General features: G+C 41.1%; 1 protein-coding gene across 6 annotated transcripts in view; it reads right to left on the reverse strand.

The window, feature by feature from the left end:
• The window catches only part of DPP8 (dipeptidyl-peptidase 8), an 80089-nt gene that overhangs the window by 44133 nt on the left and 25560 nt on the right, over positions 1-10396 (reverse strand). For all 6 annotated transcript variants that reach the window (XM_011968220.1, XM_011968196.1, XM_011968215.1 and 3 more), the window contains 2 exons: positions 4480-4590; positions 1708-1836 (listed from right to left, as the gene is read on the reverse strand). In XM_011968220.1, the coding sequence (XP_011823610.1) occupies positions 1708-1836; positions 4480-4590 (240 nt within the window). The remainder of the gene's footprint in view (positions 1-1707; positions 1837-4479; positions 4591-10396) is intronic.

A 10396-nucleotide genomic window follows, 5' to 3' on the forward strand; every position in this document is an offset into this window, starting at 1 on the left:
AAAAACAAAAACAAAAACAAAAAAGCAAAAAACAAAAAAACAAAAACTGGCCGGGTGCAGTGGTACACACTGCACCATGCTGGTCGAGCTACTCAGGAGGCTAAGGTGGGAAAATGGCCTGAGCTCAGGAGATGGAGGTATAGTGAGCCAAGATCACACCACTGCATTCCAGCCTTGGCAACAGAGAGAGACTGTCTCAAGAAAAAAATGAAAAAGAATAATGTAGATGGTCAGAGCTTTACTGCACAAGAATCTCAGAGCCCCATCTCAAATTCATACTTTTTGAATATCAAAAAAAAAAGGGGTTTGGCCAGGTGCGGCGGCTCATACCTGTAATCCCAGCACTTTGGGAGGCCGAGGTGATCCCTTCAGGTCAGGAGTGGTGAAACACCATCTCTACTAAAAATACAAAAATCATCCGGGCTTGGTGGTAGGCACCTGTAATCCCAGCTACTCAGGAGGCTGAGGGAGGACAATCATTTGAACCCTGGAGGCAGAGGCTTCAGTGAGCCAAGATCACGCCACTGCACTCCAGCCTGGATGACAGAGCAAGACACTGTCTTAAAAAAGTAAAATAAAAATAAGGGGCTTGCCCATCAACCAACAAGTGGATTTAAAAAATGTAGTATATATACAACAACATGGAATACTACTCAACCACAAAAAGGAACAAAATAATGGCATTCACAGCAACCTGGATGGAGCTGGAGACCATTATTCTAAGTGAAGTAACTCAAGAATGGAAAACCAAGTATCATTGCTCTCACTGATAAGTGGGAGCTAAGCTATGAGGACACAAAGGCATAAGAATGATATAAAGGACTCTGGGGGCTCCAGAGGAAGGGTGGGAGGGGGGTGAGGAATAAAAGACTACACATTGGGTACTGTGTACATTGCTTGGGTGATGGGTGCACCAAAATCTCAGAAATCACCACTAAAGAACTTATCCATGTAACCGAAAACCACCTGTTCCCCAAAAACTATTGAAATAAAATTGTAAAAGAATAAAAAAAAAAAAAAAACCAGGCTGAAAAGAGTCCGAATGAAATAAAGTGAAAATATGTATTATTTTCACAATTGAAATGCTATAAGAAGCAAAATGGGAAAAAAAAATCACTTACTATGAACAGTATCACTTAAAAATCTGTATTTGCTAGCAAAGACACCTTCTCCTTTTTCTTTTTTTTTTTTGAGACAGACTTTTACTCTTGTTGCCCAGGAAGGCAATGGTGTGATCTCGGCTCACTACAACCTCTGCCTCCTGGGTTCAAGCAATTATTCTGCGTCAGCCTCCCAATTAGCTGGGATTACAGGCATGCACCAAAACGCCTGGCTAATTCTGCATTTTTAGTAAAGATGGAGTTTCACCATGTTGGTCAGGCTGGTCTCAAACTCCTGACCTCAAGTGATCCACCCGCCTCAGCCTCCCAAAGTGCTGGGATTACAGACATGAGCTACCACGCCTGGTGCAAAGATACCCTCTAATTCATTCCTTGAGGAAATCAATTATGTGGACATCCCTACCTTTGAAAAGAATAAAAAACGATCACTCTTTAATTCAAAATCTATTTTTGTGATACCCAGTGAACAACCCATCATAAATAAGGCTGGAAATGACCAATGTCATTGACTACACCTTTGGATGACTACAGAATCTTATTTGGAAAGAGGAAATGAGTGAATATAAATGCCAATGGAGTACAGTACCTGTTTTAGGATAACGGAATGAATCTGCCCTCCTTGTTTCCAGCATAGGGGATGTAACATGAATAATTTCCACCTCAGATTCATCATTTTCTTCATATAGAATTCTAAGAATTTTACCACCACTGGGAGCTTAAAAGAAATTTAGATATTGAAAATTTAGAATAATTATTCCAGAAAGTAGTCATAACCAACCGTTCCTTCTAGTATCAGATTTCTTATAGTGAAGAATAACTTATGTATAAAATACGCTACCTGTTTTGTAGGAAAATATCACTAGTCTTTGTAGCAGCAAGGTGAGTTATTGTTAAGCCACTTCTTTTGGAGGGAAAACAACTGGAGATGATATGTATACATATTTTTAAAACAGGGAAAAACATTTTTGAAGGACTTCATTCTTACATACCATAAAATGCATTCTTTGTTGAAAAATGAAATATTTAATTACATTTATAATATTTCCCATTAAAAACATAAATACTAAATACAGTTCAGTTATTTTGAATAGTTTCTCTATTCATGTCAAAATCGTGTTCTAACAAATACAACAAAACATTTCACATCTTAAAATAAAATGTCCAAATCCAAGACATGGCTTACAAGTATTTTTCAGGGTCTCTTAGAGATGCATTCAGACTGCTAGCTCCAAACCATGAGTAGGTCATGAAATCTATTAATGGGTCACAATCAGTATTTTTAAAAATATAACACACAAACCACACCCTGGGCAACATGGTAATACTTCATCTCTACAAAAAAATACAAAAATTAGCTGTGTGTAGTGGCTTGCGCCTGTAGTCCCAGGTACTTGGGAGGCTGAGGTGAGAGGATTGCTTGAGCCCGGGAGGCAGAGTTTGCAGTGAGCTGAGATTGCACCACTGCACTCCAGCCTGGGCAACAGAGACCCCGCCTCAAAAAAAACCAAAACAAAAAACCCAAAAACAAAAAAACCCAACATAACAGTATCAGGGAGTATTACACATAAGAATAAGTATTGCGGCCGGGGGCAGTGGCTCACGCCTGTAATCTCAGCACTTTGGGAGGCCGAGGTGGGTGGATCATGAGGTCAGAAGATTGAGACCATCCTGGCTAACACGGTGAAACCCCGTCTCTACTAAAAATGCAAAAAATTAGCCGGGCGCAGTGGCGGGCGCCTGTAGTCCCAGCTACTTGGGAGGCTGAGAGGCAGGAGAATGGCTTAAACCGGGAGGCGGAGCTTGTAGTGAGCTGAGATTGCGCCACTGCACTCCAGCCTGGGCGACAAGAGAGAGACTATGTCTCAAAAAAAAAAGAGTAAGTATTGCTTCTTGAAATTTGTTTTCAGTTTTATCTATACAGTATATGTATTAGGCCACAATACAAGTACACTTCTAACTGGATCATGGTCAAAAAGTTTGAAAGCCAAGCTTTAGTGAGCTGTTTCTCAGAGAGTGAGGTATTTGTGAATTTGCCCCAAGAAAGGGAGGAATTTGTTCCCTTTTATCCTATCCATTCATACACTGATTTGATCATCTGTTTAACAGACTCTCTAGTCAAATTTTTATAGCAACACATTAAGGTGTGTTTTTTTGTTTGTTTGTTTTTCAGACTGAGTCTCGCTCTGTTGCCAGGCTGGAACGCAGTGGCACGATCTTGGCTCACTGCAATCTCCACCTCCCAGGTTCAATTGATTCTTCTGCCTCAGCCTCCCAAGTAGCTGGGACTACAGGTGTGCACCGCCACACCCAGCTAATTCTTTGTATTTTAGTAGAGATGGAGTTTCACCATGTTGGCCAGGATAGTCTCGATCTCCTGACCTCATGATCCGCCCGCCTCAGCCTCCCAAAGTGCTGGGATTACACGTGTGAGTCACTGCACCTGGCCAAGGTGTGGTATTTTTTATTTTGCCACCAATGCTGCCAGCATTACCAAGACCAGCCTTTAGGAGAAAAACTGGCAAAGAGAATTGAGGGGCCAGAGGCATTAAACCACAATACAATTGTTTTTACTAGACTTCATTATGATGAAATATAATCTACATTTTTTTTTTTTTTTTTTTTGAGACGGAGTCTCACTGTGTCGCCCAGGCTGGAGTGCAGAGGCACGATCTCGGCTCACTGCAAGCTCCGCCTCCCAGGTTCACATCATTCTCCTGTCTCAACCTCCCTGTAGCTGGGACTACAGGCACCCGCCACCACACTCGGCTAATTTTTTTTTTTTAAATTTTTAGTAGAGACGGGGTTTCACTGTGTTAGCCAGGATGGTCTCGATCTCCTGACCTCGTGATCCACCCGCCTCGGCCTCCCAAAGTGCTGGGATTACAGGCGTTGAGCCACTGCGCCTGGTCATAATCTACAGATTTTTGAGACAGAGTTTCGCTCTCAGTGCCCAAGATGGAGTGCAATAGTACGATCTCAGCTCACTGCAACTTCCGTCTCCTGGGTTCAAGCGATTCTCTGCTTCAGCCTCCCGCGTAGCTGGGATTACAAGTGCGTGCCACCACGTCCCGCTAATTTTTTGTATTTTTATTAGAAATGGGGTTTCACCATGTTAGCCAGGCTGGTCTCGAACTCCTGACCTCAGGTGATCCGACTGCCTCAGTCTCCCAAAGTGCTGGGATTACAGGTGTTAGCCACTGCGCCTGGCCTAAACTATATATTTTAAGTAACTACTGGCATGAATCAATCATCATCACTTTCAAATCTATTAACCAAGATTTAGAATCTGCACTTAACTGACAGTTGAATCTTATAATACTTTAAAATGATCCATAATACATTATTTGAACCCCCTTACTTGTTTCAGCTTTCGGACACCACCAATAGCCAGAATATCTGTCAAATTCTTCTTGGAGAACAAAGGTAGCAACTCCAGCTGATCTGGCATCTTCTTCCATGTTGGCTAGCTCTAGACAAATATAAAAGGCAAAATTACCACAGAAAGCTATCTTTTCATACGTACAAAGCAAAATGATTCCATTTATTTGGAAAGGTAGCTGGAGTACAGTGGTAAACCCTGGAGCTAAATGGACTGAGTTCAAATCTGGGGTCCATCATTTACATACTGTCTGACTTTGGGCAAATCATTCAATCTCATTCCACTGCATTATCCCATTTGTAAATGAGAATAAAAGGCTACCTTGTGAGGCTGATATGAAGATTAAATTAATTAATTCACATAAAGCACTTAGAACAAAGCCTGGACCACAGTACATGCTCCAAATAAATGTTATTATTTTCCCAATTAGCAGGATCATGGAAAAAAGATTACACGTAAAGGAGCAGAGTATAGGGGACACTTGCAACTCTCCTACACAGAGAAGTATTCTTAGACCTAGAGTGAATCTTATAGGTCATATAATTCAACCATTCTTCTTTCATCTCATTCAGTTGGAGCAGCTCAGCTTTCATCTGTTTTACACTTAGGTTTCCAGCAAATAGTTTGAAGGGGACTCTTGTTTTAAAAGAAAACCACAAAGCCATAATTATATAAGATTTTGAGGCCAGGCGTGGTGGCTCACGCCTGTAATCCCAGCACTTTGGGAGGCCGAGGGGAACAGATCACAAGGTCAGGAGTTTGAAACCAGCCTGGCCAATATGGTGAAACCCCGTCTTTACTAAAAATACAAAACTTAGCCAGGCACGCTCCTACTTGGGAGGATGAGGCAGAAGAGTCGCTTGAACCCAGGAGGTGGAGGTTGCAGTGAGCCAAGATCATAACACCACTGCCCTCTAGCCTGGGTGACAGAACAAGACTCCATTTCAAAAAAAAAAAAATTTGTGTCATGAGGACATGTTTACAATATACTTGAATAAAACAAATCAGATTACTGAATAGCATTTACACTGTGATTCATTTATAAAAATGTTATAAAAATGCATTTTTTAAAAGTGCTGATATAAGCTGAAATATGATTATCTCCAAGTAGTAAGATTTCGAGGTTTTTAAAAATTGCTTTATAATTTACGAATTCTTAAATGTACTATTTTTGAAAAATACATATACTTATATGACCACACTCCTATCCCCACTTACACTTCCAGTACCCAAGGATGTTTTCTCATGCTCCTTCCCAGTCAAGGCCCAGCCCCGACCCAGAAACAATCACTGATCTGATTTCTATCACCAGAGGTTACGTTTGCATATTCTAGAATTTCATGTAAATGAAATCATACAGTATATATATACTTGTGTTTGGATTCTTTTGAGTTTCATCAATATTGTTACATGTGTCAATAGGTAATTCCTATTTATTGCTGAGTTGTATTCCATTGCATACCATAGTTCTTTTATCTGTTAATGGATATCTTGCCTGTTTCCAGTTTCTGGCTATTATGAATAAAGATGCTATGAACATTATTACCGTGTAAGAATTTTTGTGGGCCAGGCGTAGTGGCTCACACCTGTAATCCCAACATTTTGGGAGGCTGAGGAGGGCAGATTGCTTGAGCTCAGGAGTTTGAGACCAGCCTTGGCAACATAGCAAAACCCCGCCTCTATAAAAAATACAAAAATTAGCCAGGTGTGATGGCAGGTGCCTATGGTCCCAGTTACTTGGGAGGCTGAGGTAGGAGAATCACTTGAGTCCGGGAGAAGGAGGATGCAGTGAACCAAGATCACGCCACTGCACTCCAGCCTGGGTGACAGACTGAGATCATGTCTCAAAAAAGAAAAAAAAAAGGGAATTTTTGAGAACATGTGTTTTTGTTTCTTCTAAGTAAAATACTTACGAGTAATAAGGCTGGTTAGTGTCGTAAGTGTATGTTTAACTTCATAAGAAAGTACCAAACCATTATCCAAAGTATTTCTATTATTTTACACTCTTACTATTGAAGTATGAAAGTTCTTCTCCAACATTTGGTGTTCTCAATATTTCTCACTTTAGCCAGTCTAGTAGGCATTACATATCTCATAGGGACTTTAATTTTTATTTTATTTTTGAGACAGGGTCTTGCTGTCACCAAGGGTAGAGTGCAGGGGTGAGATCTCAGGTCACTGCAGCCTTCATCTCTGGGTTCAAGTAATCCTCCTGTCTCAGCCTCCCAAGTAGCTGGGACACAGGCATGTGTCACTAAGCTCAGCTAATTTTTAAAAAAAATTTTGTAGAGATGAGGTCTCATTATGTTTCCCAGGTCTCATTATGTTTCCCAGCTCAAACCCCTGAGCTCAAGTAATCCTCTCACCTTGGCCTCCCAAAGTGCTAGGATTACAGGTATGAGCCACTGCACCTGGCCTGATTCTAATTTTACAGGCAAGTTTTATTATTTTTGCTTATCTATATTTTCTATATAGTGTGATATAATGTACAGTACCAACCAATGATTTGTTTATCCAAAAAGTTTGAATCCAAAAAGAAATATTTGGAATTCAGAATTTGGGAGATATTTCTTTTCTGTCATTTTCTTTCTTTCTCTCTCTCTCTCTTCCCTCCCTCCCTCCCTCATCTTTTTTTTTTTTTTTTTAGACAGAGTTTCGCTCTTGTTGCCCATGCTGGAGTGCAATGGCGCCATCTCGGCTCACCGCAACCTCCACCTCCTGGGTTCAAGCGATTCTCCAACCTAAGCCTCCCGAGTAGCTGGGATTACAGGCATGCACCACCACCCCAGCTAATTTTGTATTTTTAGTAGAGACGGGGTTTCTCCATGTTGGTCAGGCTGGTCTTGAACTCCCAACCTCAGGTGATCCACCCACCTCAGCCTCCCAAAGTGCTAGGATTACAGGCATGAGCCATCGTGCCTGGCCAAGATTTTTCATATATTGTACATCTACCATAATACATTATGTAGTATCTCCAGCAGGGAAACCAAATACCTTGTAATCAAATACACCAATATTCCGCAGCAAACTTACGAATAGGCACACTATGTAGGTAAGCATATTAAGTTTATAAATATCCTCAGGTTACTTCAGGTCAGGTGTTACTACCAAATGAGTTTTAGTAACAACCTAATGAAAACTAAGCTCAGTTTTCAAAGTGTTTTGAATTTTGGAATTAATGATAGAGCCAAGACTATGAAGATAAGTAACCCTCATTTGTATCTTCTTACTGTTTATTATAGACTTCCATTATTATTTATTAAATGAATAAATAGTATCATCTCATCCTCTCAGTAAGTCATTTGAGAGCAGAAACTAGGATTTTACTACTTTTAAATTCCTCTATCACCAGGCAAAGAATAAACACATGTGCATACTGATTGACCAAATCCATCTCAAGTGGACTTTCACTTAGAAACCTATTGTGAGTGAAATAAGCTGATGACATTAACTCCCTACCTACTTTCTATCTGAGCACATACTTAAACAACACTTACTATGCTTCAGGCACTATCCTAAATACTTCATATATATTAACTCATTAAAGCCTCATAACAACCCTATGTTGATGTGCTATTAACATCTGTTTTATAGATATGGAAACAAAGAGATGGGTTAAATAACCAAGGCCGCACAGTTAATAAATGGTAGACTTGAAATTCAAACTAGTTCTACATTCTCTTTTTTTTTTTTTAGAGACAGGGTCTCTCTCTTTCATCTGCCACCAAGGCTGGAGTGCAGTGGTGCAATTACAGCTCACTCCAAGGCTGGAGACCAGTGGTGCAACTGAGCCTACTTCCCAGGCTCAAGTGATCCTCCCACCTCGGCTCCCAGAGTAGCTGAGAAACAGGCGCATGACACCATGTCTGGGTCATTTTTATTATTTTTTATTTTTTTGTAGAGAAAGGGTCTCCCCCTACGTTGCCCAGACTGGTCTTGAACTCCTGGGCTCAAGTGATCTTCCCACCTTGGCTTCCCAAAGTGCTGGGATTACAGACATGAGCCACTTCACCAGGCTCTACCTGTATTCTTAACTACTCTATTAATCCTGAAAATACACCGCATACCTACATACAACATGATAAAGAATAAAAACACTAGTATAATGTCCTGCAGGATTCCAGTGCTTTCCATTTTAAATTCTGCCAATCTTCACAAATCCTGTGGAAAACAATTTTACAGAAGAAAAAAAATTACTAAAAATGCCTTAACTCTGACAGTTATATCACAGCTTTGCAGTCTCAGCCTCAAGCACAATAACTGGTACATAGCAAGTGTCCAGTGTTTGCTGAAACATGAAAAAATGGGCTGGGTTTGTTGGCTCATGCCTATAATCCCAGTAATTTAGGAGGCTGAGGTGAGAGAATCACTTGAGTCAAGGAGTTCAAGACCAGCCGTGACAACACAGGGAGACCTTGTCTCTACAAAAAAAGTTAAAAATTAGGCAGGCATGGTGGCACACACCTGTAGTCTCAGCTATTCAGGGGTGCTGAGATGGGAGGATTGCTGGAGCCCCGTCAAGACTGCAGTGAGCCAACAGGAGACCCTGTCTCAAAAAAATGGAAAAAAAAAAAAAAGGCATGAAAATATGGCTTGGATTTCCAAAACAGATTTATTAACTACCAACGTAATCTTTCTACTGCCATTGGTAGTAGAACAGCTGTTCTGATTTCCTGACTTCAAAGGGACATCTATTAAACGCCAAAATCTGTACTTTTAACTTAAGGTTTTCCCTACTCCATCCCTTTGTCTCTATCCTATGCTCTAGATTTAGGCCATATAACTTGGATAACAGCAACAGTCAAGCTTTGGTGTTCCTGTCTCTACCCATGTTTCTTGAATTTAACTTCCACAAAGTATCCAGAGCAACTTATGGACAACATGATGATTATGATCACACAACTGTTAAAAACTTTTCCATGGACCCTCATGTCATGATAAAGTCCATGTTCATTTACAGAAAATATGGTCTACCCTTGTCCTGGCCCTTATCTGCCAGTCTTTTGCTACTTCTTGACTCAGAACTTATGCTTCAGGACCTTCACACTGCTTCTACCTCCTCACAAACACCATGATGTCTTTTGCATCAAGACCTTTCTCATGTAGTCGCTTTGTCAGGAGTGTACTGGATAATATATAGACATTACTTAGGATCAGTTTAGGTGTCATCTTTTCTGGAAAGCCTTCCCTGACCACTTTCCCACATTAGTGCTCTTATAAAACCCTATGTCTGGCCAGGTGCCGTGGCTCACGCCTGTTCTCAGCACTTTGGGAGGCGGAGGTGGGCGGATCACTTGAGGTCAGGAGTTCAACACCAGCCTGGCCAACATGGTGAAACCCCGTCTCTACTAAAAATACAAAAATTAACCAGGTGTGGTGGCATGCACCTGTAATCCCAGCTACTCATGAGGCTGAGGGATGAGAATCACTTGAACCCAGGAGGCAGACATTACAGTGAGCTGAGATAACACCACTGCACTCCAGCCTGGGCAATAGAGCGAGACTTTGCCACAAAAAACAAACAGGTTGAGCACAGTGGCTCATGCCTATAATCCCAGCACTTTGGGAGGCCGAGGTGGGTGTATCACAGGATCAGAAGATTGAGACCACCCTGGTCAACATGGTGAAACTGTCTGTACTAAAAATACAAAAAAAATTAGCCAGTAATCCCAGCTACTCGGGAGGCTGAGGCAGGGGAATCAACTGAACCCAAGAGGCGGAGGTTGCAGTGAGCAGAGATCGCACCATTGCACTCCAGCCTGGGTGACAGAGTGAGACTCTGTCTCAAAAAAAAAAAGAACAAAAAAAAAACAAACTTGAGAGAATATATATCATTTTGTTTTCCTACCTGTAACATATCTGTTAACAATGACTTTCTTTTTTCTTGAAGGAGTCT

Source organism: Mandrillus leucophaeus, unplaced genomic scaffold, assembly GCF_000951045.1.
Source record: "Mandrillus leucophaeus isolate KB7577 unplaced genomic scaffold, Mleu.le_1.0 Scaffold12, whole genome shotgun sequence".
NCBI classification, from domain to species: domain Eukaryota; kingdom Metazoa; phylum Chordata; class Mammalia; order Primates; family Cercopithecidae; genus Mandrillus; species Mandrillus leucophaeus.